The sequence below is a fragment of the Papilio machaon genome, chromosome W (assembly GCF_912999745.1).
Source record: "Papilio machaon chromosome W, ilPapMach1.1, whole genome shotgun sequence".
NCBI classification, from domain to species: Eukaryota; Metazoa; Arthropoda; class Insecta; order Lepidoptera; family Papilionidae; genus Papilio; species Papilio machaon.
The window spans coordinates 6930776-6955400 of NC_060015.1; the positions used below are offsets into that span (position 1 = coordinate 6930776).

General features: G+C 34.1%; 3 protein-coding genes and 1 long non-coding RNA gene across 8 annotated transcripts; 3 read left to right on the plus strand and 1 right to left on the minus strand.

Moving 5' to 3' along the window:
- The first annotated feature begins 631 nt into the window (after window positions 1-631).
- LOC123723279 lies at window positions 632-1881 on the plus strand. Of its 3 annotated transcripts, none has more exons than XR_006756707.1 (3): window positions 632-1099; window positions 1311-1460; window positions 1644-1881. It is a non-coding gene; the product is annotated as an uncharacterized LOC123723279 (long non-coding RNA). The 3 variants fall into 3 exon arrangements; XR_006756708.1 differs by having other exon boundaries at window positions 1311-1456; XR_006756706.1 differs by having other exon boundaries at window positions 1311-1397.
- Window positions 1882-1949: 68 nt separating this feature from the next.
- LOC123723282 (putative nuclease HARBI1) lies at window positions 1950-3849 on the minus strand. 3 transcript variants are annotated; one of them, XM_045685858.1, is made up of 6 exons: window positions 3512-3849; window positions 3189-3430; window positions 2872-3056; window positions 2654-2786; window positions 2462-2582; window positions 1950-2350 (listed from the first exon to the last, which is right to left on the minus strand). In XM_045685858.1, the coding sequence occupies exons 2-6, from the start codon at window positions 3426-3428 to the stop codon at window positions 2220-2222; spliced, it is 810 nt and encodes a 269-aa protein (XP_045541814.1). In that variant the 5' UTR covers window positions 3429-3430; window positions 3512-3849; the 3' UTR covers window positions 1950-2219. The 3 variants fall into 3 exon arrangements, with proteins under 3 accessions (XP_045541814.1, XP_045541813.1, XP_045541815.1); XM_045685857.1 differs by lacking the exon at window positions 3512-3849 and having other exon boundaries at window positions 3189-3505; XM_045685859.1 differs by lacking the exon at window positions 3512-3849 and having other exon boundaries at window positions 2458-2582; window positions 3189-3505.
- Window positions 3850-11930: 8081 nt separating this feature from the next.
- LOC106718455 lies at window positions 11931-13268 on the plus strand. The gene has a single exon (XM_014512910.2). The coding sequence runs from the start codon at window positions 11931-11933 to the stop codon at window positions 13266-13268; it is 1338 nt and encodes a 445-aa protein (XP_014368396.2).
- Window positions 13269-13289: 21 nt separating this feature from the next.
- On the plus strand, window positions 13290-14786 carry LOC123723034. Its single transcript, XM_045685574.1, has one exon. It carries the CDS (start codon window positions 13290-13292, stop codon window positions 14784-14786), a length of 1497 nt encoding a protein of 498 aa, XP_045541530.1.
- The last annotated feature ends 9839 nt before the right edge of the window (window positions 14787-24625 follow it).

Genomic DNA, 24625 nt, shown 5'->3' on the forward strand with positions numbered 1-24625 from the left:
TGAAGATTACTTTGAAATAATAAACAGAATTATTAATGTCATGGGGTTATATCAATTAACAATAAATAATTGCAAGTTAAAATATCAACATTTTATAGTATAAAATTACCAAAATAACTTACGTGACTTATTGCAGTTCGGGACACAGCATCTTTTGGCAGCAGACATGGTAAAATTCTGATATTTTTTGCACAAAACAGGAGTCCAAATGAAATTGCAAGGGTCTTTCGGAATAAACGAAGCTGTCGGTTTCCAAAGTTTTGTCGTGTCCAAAGTGATAAGCAGAATAGTCAAAGTCAGGGAAACTAGCCGGGTCGTCGTTAAAAATCCACGTAAAATTTTTTGCACACGCATTTACTCCAAGAGAAAAACGAAACAAAACAGTTTTTTGGTAAGCAGCAGCGTTAGCAACTTGAAGTGGACTGACTATCGTACCAGGGGCGTAAAATTATCGTACATGGATCGAAATTATCGTATTTTTTAGGATAATGTCTATTATAGATAAATTAATCATATAAATTGTAATACTGATATGCATGCAAGTACTTTATAGTTTATCTTTTTTAAACCACCGCTGTCAAATCAACAGAACACTGAAACCCAAATGTTTTACACGTGGTACAGACCTGAACTGCGGGGTTAGGCAGTAAAAAACTAAAAACGAAACGATCGATCGTTTCGTCTAAGCGATAGCGTCTCTCGTTTTTCCGTGTAAGGCTAGGCAGTAACAGACGACAGTCGCTTTCGTGCAGACGAAGGTGAATCGTCAAAAAAAACAAATTATTGTCTATACTTGACGATCAACATTGTGTCATTTGAATTTGACGTATAAAGGTCAAATATTCTCGCGGTAAAAATACAAAAGTTTAGTGAAGTGTTTGTGTTTCAATTTACGTTTTGTAAAATGAATTCTTAAAACGCAAGCAATGAGCAAATCGCCATAATGGTGGAATTTATGGAAAGGTACGTCAATAACGTATTTAAAATGGTAAACACCCCGCAGGGAAGAGTGAGGCGCCAGGAACTTTGCCAACTATTAAAGATGTTGCTGGGTAAGGCAGGTAGTGATCCTGACAAGTCTATGGAGCAATGGATCAAGGTTGGTTCTAATGTAATAATGATTGTAAACATAAAACAAGACATTCATTCTGAAGCATGTTTGTTATGCTGGCAGACACATCCTTTTTTATTTTACTTATTCTTTGCAAGTGCCCTTGCTATTGAATCATGTATTTAATAACAATAGTTTTGTAGTTGCCATTTTCCTAGCTACAAATATCACATTTCATCACCCGAACTTTATATTTTAGGACTACCAGTAGAGGAACAGTCAAATGAGGAGCCTCCAGTTGAGGAACCATCTATCCAAATACAAATTTTGGAGCAGATCACTGACAGTAATTTATTACAATCCTGTTATTTCATTTAGAAAACAGATATGCAAATCTATTCTTCAGTTGGTAACTGTATTAATAGAAAAATATTTAATTAGTACCTACCTCAATTTATTTGCCCATGTTTCTGTTTAATCATTTGGGTAAAATAAATTAACTAAAATCAATTGATACAATTTAATGTTTAGTTTTATCTTATTATATACAGTTTAAACATTAATATTTACTAAGTTTATCATGATATTTCAGATGATGAACAAAATGATATATATGTTGCCTCCTCTTCAAGAGTATAGCTGCCCCATCATCAGTTCAAAGGAGAGGGAAATGGCATCCAGGACCCTCACTCACTGGCTTATTAATGTAATGCTTATGCTTTGAGATGCAGTCTCAAATGCAAAAACATGTAACATTTACATTGGTTTTGGTTGTAACTTGTGTAATTAATGTTTAAGTGAATATTGAAATAAAAAATAATTGTATATAAATAAAGTTTATTTTTAATTTGTAAAACATTCATCTTCATCATATTTCTTCTTAAAAATACATTTTTAGACATTATTGTGTGGGCTTCTTCAACCAAACTAAAAACTGCCAATAATTAGTCTATTCCTAACAGCCCGCCCCACAATCACATCCAGCCCGTTTTCAACAACAGTTGGTTGTGTAAGAGCAGTGGACAAAATTACTTCTTCATCATCTGTAGGAGTTCCTCTTGAATCTATGAGCATGTTATGCAGTACCACACATGCAATAACAATTTCTGCTGCATAATCAGGGTGATAATAAAGGATACGCTGACCTAACAAATATCAAAATCTATATTTAACCAAATGCCCTTTCTATGCAGTTTCGGGCCTTGACATGCACTCTAGTGTAGTTCTCTCCTCTAGATCCTGGTTCTGCATTCAGAATAGGTGTCACAAGGTAGCTCCTTTGAGGGTAACCACTGTCACCTAAAATGTTATAAGTAATATTAAAGTTACAAATAATATTTAACATAGAACATCACCTGTTAAATATTTTTCTACTAAAAATGCAATTACTCAACAACCAAACGGACTTGCCAGATAGTTGCAGAGCCTCCATATGGCTTTGCAGTCTGTTACTTGCCCAGATATGACTGTTGTGACTTGCACCACCAAACTTGGCATTAACATTAGTGATTCTGAGATCACTGTCACATACCTAAAATATTTAATTGAGATTAATCTTTAATTATCTTATAATTATTATAACAAACATAAAAAGGTTCATACCATTTGGACATTAAGAGAATGAAAGCCTTTTCTGTTATAAAAACAAAGTACATCTGCAGCTGGACGAACTATGGCCACATGGGTGCAATCAATGGCACCAATTACACCAGGAAAATTAAACTTAGTATAAAATCTGTAAAATAATATTTGTAAGTAGTTGTATGTGCTCAAGGTAATAAAAATAAAATGACGGAAGTTATATATATAGTAACCCCTACCCTTGCTTAATTTTAGTTCTTTGTGTGCTTGTTTGTGGGAATTGTATCCATTTATTTGAAATCTCATTCAGAGCTTTTGTCACCTCTCTGATACACCGACTTACACTTTTTTGATTCATATGTACCTCATTAGCAACACCTCTCTGATATGAACCCATGGCATAAAAGTTCAATGCTGTCAGCACCTAAAATATAATAATTGTGTCAGTATAAGACTCAAAGTGACTAAAGTTAACATTAATCATATTAAATACATAATCACCTTTTAACACACATATATTAAAAAAAAAAACATATATCATAAGAAATCAATTTACCTTAAGTTCCAGTGAAGTTGTTTTCGAACCTTTTAAACTGGTATTGTGCCTGAGCTCGTCACACAACGAGTGGAACTCTTCCTTATTCAGCCTGTAATGAGCTCTTAACTGCCACTCCGGAATTTTTTGGAGTAACCGTTCGCGATTCTTTAATCTTTGTAGAAGCATACGCTGCCGAGACATCTTTTTAGCTTCGGCATCTGCAGCTTCTAACATCAAGGCGGTCCACATGCGAGACATATCTATAATATGCCAAATCATAAATTGTTTACTTTATTCAACTAACAAATCATTTATAACATAATACCAAATTGATTTCTCACCTTAGAAGTTTTATTTAATATTTAATAATAGTTTAAGATATTTAACTAAAGTTGATTCGGTTGACTTCGCGGCAAAACGAGACACCTTTGTCGATCGTCTCAAAAACGAACGATCGTGTCGCTTTTAAAACGATTGGAAATGTCATTTCGTGTTACTGCCTAAGAATTTCAAAGGAATTGGTCGAAAAACGATAGACGATAGACGACGCTTCGTCTTTCGTCTTTCGTGCGTGTTACTGCCTACGGTTTTAACGCGTGACGTCAGACGTCAGTCTCTCAACCAATCACAATCGAACGACAGTCGCTTTCGTTTCGTTTTTGTTTTTTACTGCCTAACCCCGCAGCGGGGTTAGGCAGTAAAAAACTAAAAACGAAACGTTCGATCGTTTCGTCTAAGCGATAGCGTCTCTCGTTTTTCCGTGTAAGGCTAGGCAGTAACCAGCAGGGTGCACAATCTTAGTACTAAACAAAAAGTGTAAGGATCAATAATTACAAAACTTATGTACAGATGGCGCTGTCGAAAAAGTTAATATGAAGAAACGTTAGATGTCGCTGTAATTAAAAAAAGCAAAAGTTAAAGCTATCTTAAATATCTGTGATCAATGTTTAAGTTTTGTCTATGATGTTTTGACTTAACCATAGACCAGACAGAAACAAATATCGAAATAACCGTTGCCACTTGCCAGTTTTGTTCAAACTTTGAGTTTGATCAGAGCACAGAGTACTTTCTTATATATAGGAATAGAGGCTTTACTCAACGGGTTCAGAAGGAAAGCGATTGTTGACGCCATCTGTAATTACAAACATACAACTTTCCTGCTATATATATAATTATATAAATAGCTATACGTCTACCACCATTTCTGCTTTCAGGCAGGTTTTTATTATAAATTCAGTTAATTTATTTTTATTAACCCCGTAATTTACTCATAGACTAACGCATATGAATAAATTAAGGGATTACTTAAGGCTGCAGAAAATAAAACCCATATTATAATCTTAATAATTTATTTTGCATTGGTATAATAGTCGTCGTAGTAGGTCATAATAAAACATTTTATAGTTATGTTTTCTAATACGTGACCAGTTTTATTTTATTTAGACATTATTTTAATAATGCATTGTTGGCACAATGCATTATTAAGATAATGTCAATTTTTTCTCTTAAAACATCTTTTAAAATACTTTTTTGCTTTGCACTGCATTACGTCCTCGTCACTGTCAATATCTTTTTTGCCAGATAATATTTTATTTATATTTTTACAATATGTAAATATAAAAAATCGACATACTAAATTAATTAAAAATTCTATTAATTTATCTTTATGATCAGAGCATGTTAAAAAATTAAAATCTAAAAATAAAAGAATAATTGTTTTTATGTATTCCCTGAGAGCTTTTTTTTTAAAATTATTATTTAATCCTTACTAATATTATAAATGTGAAAGTAACTCTGTCTGTCTGTCTGTCTGTCTGTCTCGCTTTCACGCCAAAACTACTGAACCGATTTAAATGAAATTTGGTACACAGATAGTCTAGAGCCTGAGGATGGACATAGGCTATATTTTAATGCGAAAAAGGGGTTGTAAGGGGTTGAAAGGGGGGGTGAAAGTTTGTATGGAAGTGTCGCCTACTATTGTTTACTGAACCGATTTAAATGAAATTTGGTACACAGATATTCTAGAGCCTCAGAAATAACATAGGCTACTTTTTAACGCGAAAACAGGGTTGTAAGGGGTTATAAGTGGGGGTGGTAATTTGTATGGAAGTATTGTCATTTTAACAGTTAGAAGCTTGAAATTTCTTTCTAAGGCTGCTAATTTGATAGAAATAAATATGAAATAAAATTTTTGTAAAAATGTTACCCTCAAGGGTGCTAAATAACTGTAGGGGATGAAATTTTGTTTGGGAATATTTTAGACTTTGGTGAATGTTTTGCTGTTACCCTTACGAATATTTTGTCTAGGGCCTCAGAAAGAACATAGTCTATTTTTTAACGCGAAAAAAGGGTTGTAAGGGGTTGAAAGTAGGGGTGGTAATTTGTATGGAAGTATCGTCATTTTTACAGTTAGAAGCATGAAACTTCTGTCTACGGCTGCTAATTTGATATAAATAAATATGAAATTCAATTTCTGTAAAAATTTTACCCTGAAGGGTGCTAAATAACAATAGGAGATGAAAATTTGTTTGGGAATATGTGAGGTTTAGGTGAATGTTTTATTTAATATGTTTTGCTGTTACCCTTACCGATATTTAGTTTAGAGCCCGAGAAAGAACAAAGACTACTTTTTAACGCGAAAAAAGGGTTGTAAGGGGTTGAATGTGGGGGTGGTAATTTGTATGGAAGTAAAGTAATTTTTACAGTAAGAAGCTTGAAACTTCTTTCTAATGCTGCTAATTTGGTATAAATAAGTAAGAATTTCGATTTTTGTAAAAATTTTACCCGTAAGGGTGCTAAATAACAATAGGGGATGAAAATTTGTTTCGCAATATGTGAGGTTTTAATGAATGTTTTGTTTAATATGTTTTACTATTATACTTACTGATATTTAGCTTAGAGCCTGAGAAAGGACAAATATTAATTTTTAACGTGAAAGAGGGTTTGTAAGGGGGTAAAAGTAGGGGTGAAAATTTGTATGGACGTATCGTCATTTTTACAGTTAGAATAAGCTTCTAACTTCTAACTTTTTTAGGCTGCTAATTTGATATTAATAAATAGGTCATTTAAAGTTTGTAAAAGTTTTACCCTTAATGTTGCAATAATATGGGAATAGGGGATGAAAATTTGCATAAGAGTAAATGAATATTTTGTAAGTTCCATTTGTTTTGATGTAATTTTTTATAAGTTTAAATAAAATACCTCAACAACAACAACTAAATTCACGCCCGTAACCCAGAGGGATAGGTAGAGACCAAACACCTACATTTGGTGCGGTCGCGGCACACCTATCTCTATGTCTACATCCATACATCAACGCATAGCACGTCGGTCAAGTAAAATAATAATCCTTAAAAAAAATGCTCAACGAAAACAGTACTTCACGCGGACGAAGTCGCGGGCACAGCTAGTATTTTATATATAATATCTTGCATGTTAGATATGCATGTTAAAAAATCTGGGCTAGGGCTGGAAAGCCAACGACGATTGGCAAATTCTCTTGTTCTAATAAAATCATTTTCAATTTCGCTATAGAGATTACCCTTACAAATTTCGCAGGACCTAAATATTTTATTTTTCGTTTTTTTTAAAAAATATCCCGAAATATATTGTAGGGGCCCCATTATTTGGGGCTGACTTTTTTCCTCTAACGGTGTAAGTCGTCGCAGCTTCTCTATTCTTTGTAACAATGAGGGCATGTAGTGCAGTGCATTGGTCTTCTTCACAATTTGCAGGGGTTGTCCAGGGGCATGGACACTGGACAGGTTATTGACCAATAAGGTTGTTAACGCCCATTCGAACCCTGCTGGCGTTGGATTTGTGTTACGGCACCCATGACTTCTTATGGCCCCGCATCCATAAAGACGTAATGTTGTGGTCAATAGCTAATATTTTAACTAATGTTTCTATGCCTTCCAGTGTCCATACCCAATTATTAATAGTAGGAACACTTACTTGCAACTTTGTTTTTATCTGTGATAAATTTCATGGACTTTAAAACTTTTTTTGATTCCGTCCAAAATTCATGGTGTTTTGAATTAGGTGTACAAATAAATTGTCAAAAAAAAGCAGGACATCTGCAGTCTCCTTGCATTCCGCTGGGAGGATTCCGTTATCTGTAAAATAATAATAATTTAATGTACACTTTATATGTATAAAATTGTATTTAAATTACTGATTAACTGAAGGCAGGTGATTTTAATAGTAATTTATTTTTATACATGAGCCATGCTGCAGCTAAATTAATATCATAGTTATAGCATGAATGGGTCGGCTCGACCAGGGAAGGACCACGCTCTCATAGAATACCAGCTTAATGCTGCTGTGTTCGTATGGTGAGTGTAGAGAACCGGAGACCCTTTTTACTGGAAAAGAGGCAAATGATAGATGTAGATGTCTATGGGTCACAGCAACCACTTAACATCAGGTGGACCGTGTGCTTGTTTGTCACCCTTATACTATAAAAAAAAATTTGAATTGAATTATTTAAAATGCATTGTGCCAAAAATACATACAGAAAATAATCATAACATAATAACATCACATTCCTGATCTTACCTGCAAGGTATCCCATAGTGGAAGACACAGTTCTACTAAACACTTGGCTGGCAAATTTAACTTTCATTTTCGTTCTCATCGGATCAACATGACTGTCAGACAATTTGGGCACTAATCGGATTCCTTTATATGCAGGATTTTCTTCATGTAATTGTTTAATGTGATCCCATTTAGCAATCTTTTCTATATTATCACTTGTATACCTTAAATTCTTCTCTAAAAGATAAGATTTCGTATACCTTTTAACAAATGTGGGGGATCATTAATTATTATTAATTTCGTCTCTTCTCTAACTTCTTGTCCACTTCTAAGCATATGTACCCTGGTTTCATTTAAGAGAAGATTTAAGGCATTTCTATTATTAGTGCCTTGGTCACATACTGTAGCCACTACATTGAAGCCGGTTTCTTGCAAGTTTTCAATTATTGTTTTAATTTGCAAAGCCAGCTCTGGGCCTTTAGTGGCCGCCTGTGCAAATGTATAAGCAACAGGTTGTTTATATTTCCTTATGAGACCCCTGATCATAAAAACCTGTGCATGGTCTGCAAATTCAGGTTTTGTCTCGCGTCCATTATTAACAAAACCTACCACCAAATCTTTTCTTTCATTGTATGTATGTAATAGCTTTTAGTGACATTTCATCAAACATTAATATGCAGAGTTTGTCTGCCGGCTTCATTTTGTTTCCTCTTGATTTAAGTTGAGCAAAGACATTATTGTTAATACCAGGCTTTATATTGGCCTGGTTCAAAAATGTTGTCAGTATTTGCTGGGAAGGCCTTTGGGGCTTTGCTTCAGCATTGCCAAAGCTAATATTTTTTCTTCAGTAGAAAATCTTCTCCCTTTTTCTTTCTTTTTATACTCTCTGAACTGTAACATAGTTAAAACTTTAGCAGCACTTGGCAAATTGTTAACAGTAGCTATAAAGTTGTGCTACTCTTCATAAAATTTTTGGCTTCTTTTAATTGTAATGATTGCTTCGGCGCTCTGTTCCGGCATTTTGACAATTTAATTCTCATTTTTACCAATTTTTGGTATAAATTATGCTCTTTTTTGGTCAATTTTATACGATTCAATACTTTTTTAGTAGTGTTTGGAAATGCTGCAAATAAAATTAAGCTATTAGAAAACAAGCCAAGTTAGGCATTATTATTATATTAAAATACAAATTATTTAATCATAGTATCTGAAGTTTAACAATTGAAGTGAACAATTTATATTTGATGATAAATAATATCATGAACCTGTACATGATCAAATATGATAAATAACAATTAGAAAGATTTTGTTATTGTTGAAAACCGAAACTATGAGAAAGAGAGAAAAATTGTCTAGGAGCTGTCCCCTCGATTTTGACAAGAACAAAAACTACATTTTCAGATATGTGAATAGAACCCAGTAATTAACAAATTAAAAAAAAAAACTTGTAGATATTATCATGAGTGTATTAATACAACTTCCTTGAAATTTTCTTTCTGCAATCTTAAATCATACTAGCTGTGGCCCAGAGTTTCACCAGAGCTTGGTTCCTAGGAGTTGTAGTGTGCAACATAAAGATTTTTTCTATAAAATTTAAGTAAAGGACACTCACCATATTTATCCTGTAGTGTGCATTCTTGTACTCCAAGATTTTCAACAGTTGCATCTAGTTCAACAGTGGCTGGAATACAAAAGATTCATTAAGTTTATATGTTAATAAAAAGGTACAGTAGGTAGTATACCTTTATGTTGTTGATAACATTGTAAGATGAATAATGTGATTTAGTTGATGAACTGACATAAAAGAAAAACAACGGGTATAACAATATTATTAAGCAGCAAAAATCATAATAATATTGAAATTAGCAAACTGGTAGTAGAGAAAAACTTGATTATATATGAACCAACCTTGTAATGGTTTTTCTTTTTCTTTTAATGGTTTTCGGGATTTTGGTAGAGATAGTGATCCTGAAACAAGAATAATTGTTATAAGTGAATTTGTGTTGCTGTGGCATACTGTATGTAGCAGTAAATATGTATAAAAGATAAATGCCAATTTGCAGGAAGACCATAACATTGAAATAATTACTTCACACAAAGGTGACATGTCTGTTAATAAAATTTGCTCCAAATGCTTTTTAAATCAGGTCAGGCTATCCTGCTTATCGTAAAACAAAAGTGAAAAGTGAAAAAATAAGAAAAGCAACCTGAAGCCTTATAAATACATAATTATTAATTAGCACCTGCTTTGGCTAAGCATTATTCCAGTCACTGTGGTACAATTGTCACACTACAAGTGCAAAATAGACACTGGAATATTCCAGTGTATATACATATTAAATCAAATACAATAATAAGTAACATATGAATCTCGCCCGTATTTATCCAAATCTTAAGAGTAACAAATATTGTCTTCCATTCAAAATTCCTGTTTAAGAGCAATTCAGTTTCAATAGATGGCGCCACTAATGATAATGCATAGAACTGGCACATATTGGCGCCGCGACTTATTTAAGAAAAAATGTATCGAATAGAGTTGTCTTTTGTTTATTTTCATTATTCTTCTTGTGTGTGTTTTTTCTTCACGTTGTAACGAGTTTGTTTTGTATAAAGTTTTATTTTTACGTTTCGTAATGTATTGTTATATATTATTAAAAAGTTGTGTATCAAAAATAAACAGTCTCTTTTATCAAAAGTAAAGTGTCGTGTTTCATTGAACAAACATTTTGGTGCCGAAACCAGGGAAAACACGAATCGAACTAAAGTGAAAATATTAATGTTGTGATTGTTTTACGTGAACGTTGAACATTAAAAATGTCTGAAATATTAAAAGTGTGTCTACGGCGACAAGAGGAGTTATTTGAGCGGGTTAGTAAAGCGCAAATCAATTACAAAAAGACATCTAAAGATCGGCTTACAGTGACATATATTGAAACAAAAAAAGAGGCGTTAGATAAATTGTGGGAGTCATTCTTAAGTAATCATAACGAGATTGTTGCCTCTGTAGACAAGTCTGATAAATCTAAACTTAGTTATTTTGCCGAAGATATGTATTCAGAGTTTGAGAATATTTACGAAACTTATACAATAAAATTAAAAGATGATCTGCAGATATACCAGCCGACTTCATTTGTGAGAGCGTCTAATAATCAACCTAGTACTGTTGCGACCTCTAGCGATGTGAAATTACCGACAATTCATTTGCCAAAATTTTCTTGCGGATACGAAAATTGGCAAACTTTCTATGATATGTTTGTGTCGTTAATTCATAACAATTCTACACTAACCGCTGCTCAAAAACTGCATTATTTGAAGAGTTGTTTAACTGGCGAAACGGAAATTCTGCTTAAAAATCTATCTACAACAGATGTGAATTATAATGAGGCGTGGAGCCAGTTGGTTCGACGATACAACAATAAACGCTTCAATACCAATGAAGTTATGAAACGTTTGTTTTCCCAAAAGAATTTAACGAGTGAGTCGCCCGCTGCTTTAAAACAACTTTTAGATACGACATCTTCCTGTTTAAAATCATTAGAAAATTTGGAGATAAATACAAGTGCATGGGACGCTATTATAATTTACTTGGTAGTAACAAGAGTAGATGCAGAGACAAGAAAGCTATGGGAGTTAGAAGTGAGCCGAGTACATTCAGACAGTGAAGCAGATACTTTACCTACCTGGGAGGAGCTGAAGAGATTTATCGAGACTAGATTTAGAACGTTAGAGATGTTGGAGTCATCAAATCATTACAACAGCAGACCAGCTAAAACAACACAACATAACAACACTACGAGACAAATTACAAAGCAGAGATCATTTCATTCATCAGTGGAAGAGGAGAAGAGAGATTACATCTGTGTCATGTGTTCCGGACAACACTTATTGTATCAGTGTAAGCAATTTGCAGCACAAACCCCAGAGAAGAGAACTGAGTATGTGCAATCAAATCATTTGTGCTTCAATTGCTTATCACCTAATCACAGCGTGAAGAATTGCTACTCAACTACGAGCTGTCGTCGATGTGCCCGACGACATCATACATTACTGCATTATGAGAGAACATCTAACCGAGAAGAGAGATCAACTACAGAGGAATCTTCAAGTAATACACACGATAACACTTCGACTGAAGTTAAAGAGAGGAGTAAACAACCTGAGAGGAAAGTTGTAGCCCATTTTACTAATGAGAGTCACCTGAGCAGAGTGTTACTGGCTACAGCTATGGTCAAAATCAAATCAACTACAGGTCATTCACAAACAGTTAGAGCTTTGATTGACCAAGGATCTGAAGCGTCATTTATAACTGAAGCCACAGCACAATTCCTGAAGTTAAAGCGAGATTCAGTGAACGGTGTTATATCAGGAGTCGGAGAAGGTCAAACACAAGCGAAGAGTATGGCTTCTTTTGAGATCGTTTCTTTACGTAACCCAGACTTTTCTATTCAAGTCAATGCGTTCGTGTTGAAGAGGTTGACTTCATTTATACCGTCCCGAGACTCATCTATATATGATTGGCAAGAGATCACAAATTTACCTTTGGCTGACCCTACCTACAATACACCTGGACGAATAGACATTATTCTAGGTGCTGAAATCTACGGAGAAATTCTACTGGATGGTTTTCGGAAACATTCTGAGTTATCTGGACCAGTTGCACAAAACACGCAATTGGGCTGGATATTATCTGGAAAAATAAAAAATGAATTAGTGCAAGAAAATCGCAATATTATCAGCATGCATTTACAACCAAAGGAAGATGAGCTTTTAAAACAATTCTGGGAGATAGAAAGAGAACCTGAAAGTATCAAAAAGAGAAAGACAAAAGAGGAATTAAGATGTGAAGAAATTTACGAAGAAACAACATATAGAAACAGTGAAGGGCGTTACGTTGTCAGATTACCTTTTAAAAGTCCTAATCCAGAATGTTTACATGGTCAATCAAAAGAGATAGCGCTACGAAGGTTCAAATCATTAGAGAAGAAATTACTTAAAAATACAAAGCTACAAGAAGAGTACAAAAACGTGATAGAGGATTATTTACAGCAAAATCACATGAGAAAAATAACTGATGAGAGAGAGTTACGTGATAATCACGTCGTTTATCTACCACACCATGCAGTGATTAGAGATGATAAACAGACTACCCGAGTAAGAGTGGTGTTCGACGCTTCGAGCAAAGGAGTAAACAATGTGTCATTAAATGACAATCTTCTCGTCGGACCCAAATTACAAAGTGATCTACGTCATATTCTAATAAGATGGAGATGCCATAGAATTTGTATAGTTGCAGACTTAGTTAAAATGTACCGTCAAGTGGTTGTCAACGAGCAAGATACAGATTTCCAAAGAATACTATGGAGATCAAATCCACACGAACCTATTCAACATTACAAACTACTGAGACTTACCTTTGGAACATCTTGTGCGCCATACTTAGCTGTGAAGTCTTTGCAACAACTAGCAAAAGATGAGCAAACAAAATATCCACTTGCGGCACTAATCACACTGCAAGACTATTATATGGACGATTTACTTACCGGATGTGAAACAACAGAGTAAGCTATGGAGATATATGAGCAAATGACTAATTTAATGAGAGCAGGTGGTTTTGAACTCCAAAAATGGTGCAGCAACAGCGAAGACTTACTGGAACACATCTGTAAAGAGAATCAAAGAGACAATCAGTTAATACAATTTAAATCTAATGATAGCATAAAAGTATTAGGTCTTACCTGGAACAAAACAAACGATAATTTTCAGTATCATTTTCAACTACCTAAAAGTAATGAGAATGGAGAAGACGTAACTAAAAGAAAAGTACTGTCTGAGATAGCACGTCTTTATGATCCTATGGGCTGGATAGCATCAATAGTCGTTAGAGCGAAGATTTTTATACAAAAACTGTGGATAGCAAAATTATCATGGGATGAGAGACTCACCCCACAATTATTACACGAGTGGCAACAATTCAAAGAGGACCTACCAAAATTAGAGAAGATCGTCATTCCGAGGTGGTTTCACGTCAGTATCGGAGATAATGTAGAACTACATATATTCGCTGATGCATCTCAGTCAGCTTATGCAGCAGCGGTGTATTTAAAATCGACCAGCAAAGATGGTAGCATCGCCGTCAACCTTGTCACCGCTAAAACGAAGGTAGCGCCAGTGGAGAAGAAGATATCAATCCCACGCCTGGAACTGTGTGCAGCGCTACTAGCTGCAAAATTAGTAAACGAAGTGTCCCAAGTCATGAACATTCCTAAGAGTAAAATATACGCGTGGTCTGATAGCACGATAGTTTTGGCATGGATAGCAGGAGAGCCAAGTCGATGGACGACTTTCGTGAGCAACAGAACATCTGAGATCCTTACCATGCTGGAACCAGAGCAGTGGAGACACGTAGCTACAGATCAAAATCCAGCTGATAGCGCATCTAGAGGACTGAAAGTAATAGAGTTAATAGGTAACAAATTGTGGTGGCATGGTCCAAATTGGTTACATCAAGAAACTTATGAACAGAACACAAGCAATAATTTTGAGACTACAGAAGAGGCAAAACCAATTAAAGCACTAACTACTACTACTAAAGATCATGAAGAATTTATTTGGACGAGATTTTCAACATTAACTAAAATGCTAAAGGTGTTGTCTTATTGCAAAAAGTTTTTATACTTGAGACTACCAAAGGAACAACGAAATATTTCATTCAAAATTGTGAGTCGAGAGGAAACAGAGGCTATATTAAAATATTGTATAAAAGAGACACAGAAGATGTATTTCGAAGATGACATTAATCGTTTAAGAGCGGGGCAAAGTGTATCACAGAAGAGTCAACTACTTACCTTTCACCCAGTTATCGATGAAACTGGACTTTTGAGAGTAGGAGGCAGAATTCAAGAGGCTCAAGTTGATTATAAAAGACGTCATCCAGTTATTTTACCCAGTGGAAGTCACATCACCAAATTAATAGTTGAAGACGCACATATCAAAAAACTTCGGAGGACTATGGGAAGCTGGTGTTCGCTCAACAAAAATGCATCTGAAAAGAATAATCGGAGATTCTACACTTACCTTTGAAGAGCAAACGACGGTCTTGACGCAAATAGTGGCCTGTCTTAATTCACGACCTTTGTCTTACCTGAGTGATAATCCAAATGACCCCATGCCAAAAGACACAGAGTAGAGTCAATTATTAATTTCATTGTGTGTTTTATTTATTTGCTTTAATTTTTTCTTCTTATATCGAGTCGAGTTTTATTTTATCATTCATATATCTCATTGTATAGAGTCTAGTGTTATTTTATCATTTATATTTCTTGTTATATAGAGACTAGTGTTGTGATTAATATTCTTTGCATATTTTTATTACTTAAGCATAGATTGCCATGGTGGGCGGTGATTATTTTGTTTTGTGTATTAGAGATTTTGAGTTTAAATAGAGATGTAAAGGACTGTTCGTCCTTTGGTGGGCGGGATGTTTAAGAGCAATTCAGTTTCAATAGATGGCGCCACTAATGATAATGCATAGAACTGGCACATATTGGCGCCGCGACTTATTTAAGAAAAAATGTATCGAATAGAGTTGTCTTTTGTTTATTTTCATTATTCTTCTTGTGTGTGTTTTTTCTTCACGTTGTAACGAGTTTGTTTTGTATAAAGTTTTATTTTTACGTTTCGTAATGTATTGTTATATATTATTAAAAAGTTGTGTATCAAAAATAAACAGTCTCTTTTATCAAAAGTAAAGTGTCGTGTTTCATTGAACAAACAATTCCAATTCTAATATTTTGAAAAGGAACAGGCCAATTGTGATGAAACTTTCGACACATAAAATGCCAAATTATAGTAAATGTATAACACACTTTTTTAATTTAATTTTAATTATGTTCAGAAATGGCAATAACATAAACCTTAAGACACACATACAAAAGCTTATTAAGCGGTAACTAATGTGGTTATATTATTAATAAAACAAATTATATATATATAATTATGTTACAGTCAAATCTCTTCTGGTCAAAAAAGCTTTGGACTGGTTTTAGTCAAAACCATGATTAAGTTAAAATGTATTTATTCTATTAAAACATTTGAGTTATCTTTAATAACTATGTATGTACAAAATAAAAGTTTCTAGACAGGTTACAATAAAAACCTACCCACCTAATAAATTCAGCATGGGATAGTATAATATTTCTAAACTGTTTTTATTGATGAAAAATAGTTTTGACTGATTTTGCTGTCACAATTGGTTTTGATTTCATCAGTCAAAACCAATTTTGTATGCACATTCAAATAAATATGCTTACTATTTAATACTTATATATTATTCTATATGTACTTCTAAATTATGTGTGGGCTGGTAAATCTATGTAGTACAACTAACGGTATAGCTACATAGTGCACCTACCTGGCATAAGTAATGTTGGTACGGCTATGTTAGAAATTCTGTTGTTACGGCAACAATATTTCTCTTCGAAATGACAGCATGACATACTCGACGAAGTTTATAAATATTTTCATTACTCAGACTCAAAATCTCTCCACCGATTCCAATAGCATGAACCCATGTTCGGAAACGAGCAATGTCTTTTTCAGGGTTTGGAAACCAATGAAGTACTCTCTGAGAATCTGCAAAAAAGGAGTTTAAACGTTACATTTACAGAAGAAAAACTTGTGTTACCTATGACATAGAAACACATCAATAAAATTATTAAAACTATTTTTCATTAAATATAATTTTATGTTAATAACGTAGGTTGAAATTTAGAATCGTTTGGCAGGAGGAGGGGGCAGGGGTTGAGGGGAGGGGAAGGGGGAAGCGTCCCTTACTCCCGACACTACTCCCATTAAAAGGTAATACACTGTTCTTGAGAAAAATAAAAAAGAAAATCCCATAGACCTAACCTGAAAGTAACATTTATCGTCTCCAGCAGGAGGGGAGAAGAGGGTAGCAGGAGTGTGCCCTATCAGGGAAAGCCCTTCTACCTCTCGTTGCGGAAAAGTATAGTTTATGAGTAATGTATTTTTTTGTAAAATCATAACCTCACTTTTTTACACAGGAATATTGACTCAAAGTTACTTCTATAACGGCTACGGCGCTACGGGAAGTGCAGCCCCTTCGCCCTTTCGTAGCAAATCACAGGCACCCATACTCACCTCTACAGCTTTGGCACATTGGCCACCTGCAGTGACCAGCCTCAGCCGCTATGGCTCGCACAGGTGCCTGCGATTTGCTACGGCGGGCAGGGGCTGCTCTCCCTCCGTGCCAATGACTTTACAAAAATACTCTAGGAATAGGGCAGACAAGACTATGTGAAGTCGGGGCGTGCTGGTTTAATTTTAGTACAGATTCGATCAGATCAGATATCTTATCTATAAAATCAGGTTGCCTTTGCTCCCGCCACAACCTTCTAACCTATTACAACTGAAATTATTTCTGAGTGTTCAAGTATTTCTGGGCAGTTTTAAACAATTCAGAAATAAAACAGTATATTATAATCATTTCTTTATTGTCTGTAAGCATAATTTTTTTTATTAATTCCTCAAAAGGATCTCTTTTATTCCTTATAATTTCTCTTCTCCATAAATATTCACATATCTTATATTGTCACACTTACACAAAATTCTGTATGCTATCCAGCTTTCACAGTAATTTTTCCATGTTTTACGCATTTTAGGTTATAATAGTTTTTATTTATTTTTTCGATAACAGTGCATTACCTTTTAATGTGAGTTGTATTATTATAATCAGGGACCAAATCTCTACCAATTAAAACACCTTACTCCGCCAAATTTCTAAAGATTCCAAATCCAACCCACAACGTACTATTACGTTTCTGTACGGCAGTTTACATTCACGGACAATAAGCGTTACACCAGGAGACCAAAACAGAACCTATACATGTCTTATCAATTTAACGTTATTCAGGTACTGATTTGGTGTCCGGTATGTAACCGTCTGGTTCGTACGTACCTTCGATTTCTGCACACTGAGGAACACAACAACGTTTACTTGACATGGTAGTCACTCAGGAGCACTAAACTGGCTTAAAAGAGTCTCTGTCTCGGTATACTAGTACAAACACTCACTAGCTTGATGAAAACACTCGACGCAAACCCAAGGAGCAGAGGCTCAACTCGATGAATTACGGAGATTCGGGGAAGCGTTGTAAATTCTTGAATTTATTAGCAAAAACGACCGGTCGTAATAACTAATAACAGACAGAATAAAATTAAATGTTTGACAGCTTGCTTCATTGCTGCAAGTAAAAAGTACAAAATAACTACTACGACACCTAATATGTAGTTAAATGTTTATTACAGGTTTTAAAGTATCAATTACATCAAAACTTATGGCTGTAGTAATGATTAATTTGCTATAAACAGCATTTATGATTTTATTAAATATATTATGCGTATTTCAAATTTACTTAAATAATTTGGTAGTTTATTTTATTCAAGTATAATAAAATAAACTACTGAAGAAAATATTTATTTTAATAATGGTAACATTTAGCATTAATTTGATGGAGTTTAATGGTACAAGAATAAATAGTCACTTTGTCACTGAATCTGTAGTATATTACAACCTATTTTCAATTTAGTCGGTTAGCGTCAGCAAGCGACATCTCTATTTACAAACAAGAAATACATGACTTTTATAAAACGACAAAATTAAAAAGGCATTAAGAAAAGGTCCTTTTACTAGATTACGGTACTATTTCAATTTGGTATCATTATTTTCTCCTAGTTGCATGGTAGGGATGGCGATTCTTTCCAAAAAAGATCGATTTTTAAATCGATTCGAATCGTAACCTGATAAATCGATTCATAAAAAAATCGAGGTCTAAAAAATCGATTTCTAAAAAATCGATTTTTTTTCAAATTTGTATTTACAATGTAAATATAAATCCATTTTATGAAAAACAAGAATGGTACCATAATAAATAATCTCTGGGATCTCTTATCAGTAAAATCAGGAATTTTTTAGTTCAGGGAATTCGACAATTACAATTATTTTTATTACCATATCAAAATATCAGCTCACATATAAAAGAAGATATTTATTTTCTAAATGCATTTGTTAGATTAAAAATTTAAGAGAGTAGATAACATAGCTTATAGTTTCCAATGCTTCATATCTAAGCTTTTTAAAAACAACAATTTGTCAAGTCTACTGGGATCCAAGCGGTTCCGCTCATCACTTGCGATTGTCGGCAATCGAAAAAAGGCGCTCACAGGGAACAGATGATCCTACGATACTCATATACATCACGGCTATTGAGTGAACATGGTGATAAATAGAGTTTTTTTGTTCTTGCCAATAAAGTATAGGATCATACTTTAGGTGCACAACTGCCTGTGATAAATAGTGTTTAAACTCTTCGTTTAAGCCTTGACTTTCCAGTGCAAGTGTATTACATGTAGAGTTGCTTTTTACAACTTATGAAAATCCCAAATTTCTTTTTCTAAATCAGTCCCTTCTATTACGTCAAATTCTTCACTATTATTTTGTGGAAGTTGTTGCTGTGATTGAATATCTAAAATTGAAGTATTTATTCTATTTATTGCTCGAGAACAGGCTACATGGTCAGAAAAATGAATATATTTTGGTATTATATGGTCAGTATATTACAACAATCAACCAATCAAAACATATATATAAACAAATGAATAAATAATAACAAGACAAAACAATGACGCAATATCAATCAACCAAGTCAAAGATTACCAACGTAACTATTTTTTTACTAAAGAGAAGCAACGAAAACTAAGCACACCGCCATATCGCGAATTTTAAAGTAATTAAACCTTTAACTGGCAATGCCGTAATACATTCATATATTCATTACATTCAATACACACATTCAATACATTCAGCTAATTCTAAATATTTTTTTTTACCATAAGAGAAAAAATAGAAAGTCGATTTTCAAGGGTAAAATATCGATTCACTGAATCCATTCAGTACGATATATCGATTTAAAAAATCGTTTTATTTGGTCCGAGAAATCGGTTCTTCGATTAATCGATTTGAGATCGCCATCCCTATTGCATGGTAAAATGTTCTAAGATTGTACGCCCGGATCAGAGTTATTGCGTGTTGTTTTGTATTCAGTTGTATTTAGAATTATTAGTGACGCTTTTGCTACCTAAGTCCGTTGAGTTGAGCTCCACGTTCCTCCGGCAGTGCTATTTGTGATTACTAATCTAAATACGTGTTTAAGAGACAGGACTCATTTTTTGTTGGTGCAGTTAATTTTGGTTATTTAGTATGTCTAATACGAAATGCTGTGTCGCAGATTGCGAAAATAATTCAGGTTTGTATCACATTATGTAAGTTTTACCGCATCCTAGAGACGGAGTTCCCAGGACCCTGTACAACCTTTTTGGCTCACTATATGTATCTTCCGTAAAAGTAAAAACTTAAGTTTAGTAGCGTTTTTATAATAGTTTTGTATTTCCGTACTGGAGTTAATAAGTTTTAATATTTTTTTTTTTAATGATTAATAGGCAAAATCGAAAATATTTACTCTTAACATCTAATCATGGCTTCGTTTTTTTATCTTTTAAAAATATTATATAATATGCACCTTTTACCGACTATTTATACATTTCTATTTTTTATAAAATAGCTTGGGAGCGATCAACTCATTCCGAGGGGTTATTGTCATTTGTATACGCATTTATATAGTGAATTATTGTTCTAGTCTTCTTTTCAACTTGAAGCCCTAGTTTGACAAAATAATAATAATTAATTAATTTCAGGTTCATCTGAGACTTTGCACAAGTTTCCGAATCCGAAGAAGAACAAAGCGTTATTCAATTCATGGGTCTATTCTGTTGGTGGCAATATATTGGGACTTGAAAATGACCACATTTTCAAATATCGTCGTGTATGTCATAAACATTTTGAAGACAAATATTTGTGCCGGAATAATAGAATTAGCAGCATTGCTATACCAACGTTGCACATGCCAGGTAATAATACCCCATTCATGTCTTTATTGTTTTTGTCCTAAGTCAACTTGTGGTAATTTTCAAAGTGGTCTGAAATTTGAAATTCATTGCACACAGTAATTGAATCTAGATTTTTATGATGTCTCATTTTTTTTAATAATATTGTAAATCACAGCAATATCAGAGACCTAGTCAACTTTGATTATAAAGACAGCATTAGCCAGCTGAAAATACATCAATAAAATAAACTATCAATGTTCAATGCAATTTAACATGCTCTCTATACCTTTATTTCAGGACCAACATCACCACTGCCAAAGTTTACATTAATTAATTGAAAAGAACCGACAAAGCGCTGACCCTGTATCAAAAGGTACTTTTCATGTGGTTTCTTATGTTATGTTATAGGCAATGATATTATATACAAATACGAGGACTCTATCACGTGAAACTGAGGCATTCAAATTACGGCAATCGTTGTAATTGATTAGTCTGCTATCTGTTTCCATATCATACATTCTATATCATCTGTCACATTCACTTACATAATTATGTGTCTTAAAATGATAAAATCTGGTCAAGTTTAAAAGACGCGCAAAGTACGAACATGCGCCATCTTTTGTTAAAGTATCATTGGTTATAGGCACATCAGATTAAAGAGCGAGCGTCATATAGGGCACTGCCGGTGCTCATATTACTGCCTGTGAATTGTAGTTGAACTACTGTACTGTCATTAAAGATTTTAATTATGAGATAATAGTTAATATTTTTTTATCATTCTAGATCCTTCAACATCCGCTGAAGGCTACGCAACCAGATTCAGGAAAGTTGGAGCATATGACAATGAAAGAAAATATTGGTAAGTTTTTTTTTATATATTTAGAATAGGTTTATATTAATAAATAGATATCTCACCAGGTAATAAGTAATGATGAGGAAGACCTCATAAGTATATGTCAAGCATGACTTTTGGTTGATAATTAAAAAATATTTTAGCAAGGATACTTTAATTTACTCTGGATTTGAAAACAACCAAGTTGTAAAGATTTAATGAAATTGAAGTTAATGAATATAGTGGATCTATGTACCTACTCGTATGAGGATATGTAATTAGTGGTCATTGTTTATCTATTAAGGAGCTCATAAAACAAAATTGCTATTTCAGATCCCGTTACATTTACTGAAAATGTTAATCCCTTGGTGCACAAGCACTCTCAAAATGTCAAACAAGATTTTCAGACAAAAGACAACTTTACATTTATAAATTAGTTTTATCATAATTATTGTTTTGTGCTTGTTATTGCAGTATTTGGAAATAAGGGAACTCTGAAAATTGTTGCAAATAAGCGTAAACGTACATTTGCGACACCAGCTGAACATGCTTTATATAAAAAGCTAGTCCAAGTGGGTATCAAATCAAATAAATATATAAGCCGCAGTATAAACAAAAAACAGGCTGTGAAACTAAGAAATTTAAAGAACATTTCGACCAACCCTCACCTTCTTAAATCGCTAGATAATATATATCTAGCACAGCTAAAATTTTAACAATGATGCAGTTCCGAGAGGCAAAAAAGAAAGATAAAGGTCAATAATGAAACAGAGCCCAAAAGGCTACAGATTTTTATTGAGGAAAATATTCATCTTGCCTACAGCACAAACCCTTCTTAAACTAATTAATGATGCAGACATCAAGCCTGGGCTTAATGAAAATGTGAAAAAACTAATTGCACAAGCTACCTGATGAAATGTCGCTCAAAGCCAGTCTAACATATAATGAAAAAAAAGATAGAGTGATTGGTTTTGTCTCTAATGGTCAAACAACAGCAGCAGACTTTGCTGACCATGCTCAGGTGTTCATGGTGCGTGGGCTATTAAAAAATTACAAACAACCTGTGTCTTTTCACACATTTTCCCAAGCTGCAACTAAAGGACCAGAACTTGCTAAACAGTTGAAAGCAGTGATCAACGAATTGCAGGCTGCTGGCTTAATTGTTGTGGCGACCGTGTGTGTGCGACCAAGGCACCAACAATGTGAACTGTCTGAAGTTGCTGATTCAAGAGTCTCGCGCGGCTCTTTTAAGAAAGGGACAAGAGCCATTCCGTGTGGTTCCACTTTTTTAAAATTAATGATCACGAAATTGTGCCTATTTATGACCCACCACATCTTATTAAAGGTATAAGAAATAATCTATTAAATAAAGACTTGAAATACCATGAAAATGGAAAAGAAAAAGTAGCTAAATGGGAACATATAGAAAATCTACACAAATTAACAAATAATCATGTCGATCACACCAAAATGAATAAAATGAAGGTTAAATTTGCAACCCAAATATTTAGCCAGACAGTGGGTACGAACGAATATGGGATATCTTGCAGGTAATTAATTATTTGTTTTAAAGATAATAATGCCCAATGATCACATACATTACGGTGGTAGGGCTACGCAGCAGCCTCGGCTCTTGCTCGAATGGGCAGGCTTGTCCGGGTAAGTACCATGACCTCACAGAAGACTGGCGTAAAGTGGCAGTATAATAGTTTCGCGTTTCGTCTGTGTGTGAGTGAGGTGGCCGGAGCCCGATTTCCAAAAGGTTGTCAACACATCTGGAACCCTCGAGTGTAGCAGATGTCCATGGGCGGCGGTATTCACTTAACTCACCTAAGGTGAACCGTCTGCTCGTTTGGCAACTTTTCACATAAATTAAAAAAACATACTATGGAACCTGACCCGTCTCTGTGATTTAGACTCTATATTTAGGAAAACTACCAGGATTAAGGCCCCACATTGCAATATTTGTCAAATATAGTTTTTAAAACTGGGCGCTTTCATACATATGAAACTCTGAAGCCCTTTTTTAATTTGATTAAAATAAGTCTTAAAACTCTTTTGCTTGGGAAAGAAATAATTTATGATCTACTAATTATAAATATTATAGCTCAAGTATATTCTTACAGTAGGGACATACCACATGACATGTTTCTTTTAAATAAATTTAAAATAGTCAACTGTTTCTTTCACAGATAAGGGTATTCTCCCACATCAGTGCAAGGATACCGCTGATATCCTGATTTTCTTCCATAAGGTTTTTGATTCCATAAACGGAAGCTTTGAGAAAAGACAGAAACATGGAAAGCCTCTCCTCGGAGCTGCTACACCGAGGTCTCTACATCACCAATTTTGGTTTGAATGCATGGATTAAAAGATTAAAAGATATGAAATTCGTAAACCGAACAACAGGACAAGTGGAATATGTCCCAATATGTCCTAAATAACTGGGTGTGGACATTAGAGGGAATACAATTATTATTAAAAAATATTAAAGAAAAATATGATGTGATTGTGTGTGGTTTGGTTGCGGCATCTCAATCGAGATCCGATAGAAAATTTTTTTGGTGCTATAAGGAGCCACGGATGCCAAACCCACACACAAACCCAACACCAGAAAGGTTCGAATCAGCATTCACAACATTGCTTGTTAATAACCTCTCTAGTGTTCATGCTCCAGGGGCCAACTGTGAGAAGGATAGCTGTCAAGTTTTGAAAGAATTAATTATCACAAGTGACTGCAAAGCCTCGTCAACTTGCGAAATAGATTCAATTCCAGATGTAACAATCACACCCCTTGAAAACAAAAATGATCCTCGTGAAATAGGTATAGACTACCTAGAATATGTAAGTGGGTATTTTGTAAAAAATACAAAAAAAATTTTTTTTAAGGGATGTGAAAAATGCAAAAACGAATTAATAAGTAATAATCAATCTGAGTAGTATATAAGGTATAGAGAATATGCAGGAAAGCAGTGGCTTTGCAGTCCAAGTGATTCACTCCTGCGTTGCATATCAAGTCTGCAAGACATCAATAATACAAAATTGAAAAGAAATTTAGAAAAAAATAACTTAAAAAAATTAATTAAGACCATAATATTTAGTACAATAGAATTCGAATTTTTAA

Bases quoted from the DNA above. Each gene is read 5' to 3' on its own strand.
- LOC123723034 (XM_045685574.1), top strand. From the start codon at position 13,290: ATGACTAATTTAATGAGAGCAGGTGGTTTTGAACTCCAAAAATGGTGC.
- LOC123723282 (XM_045685857.1), bottom strand. From the start codon at position 3,449: ATGATTTGGCATATTATAGATATGTCTCGCATGTGGACCGCCTTGATG. The intron at 2,787-2,871 runs GTAGGGGTTACT...ATTATTTTACAG, and splicing joins AGAACTAAAATTAAGCAAGG to ATTTTATACTAAGTTTAATT. The intron at 2,351-2,461 runs GCAAGTCCGTTT...ATAACATTTTAG, and splicing joins GGAGGCTCTGCAACTATCTG to GTGACAGTGGTTACCCTCAA.
- LOC106718455 (XM_014512910.2), top strand. From the start codon at position 11,931: ATGGTCAAAATCAAATCAACTACAGGTCATTCACAAACAGTTAGAGCT.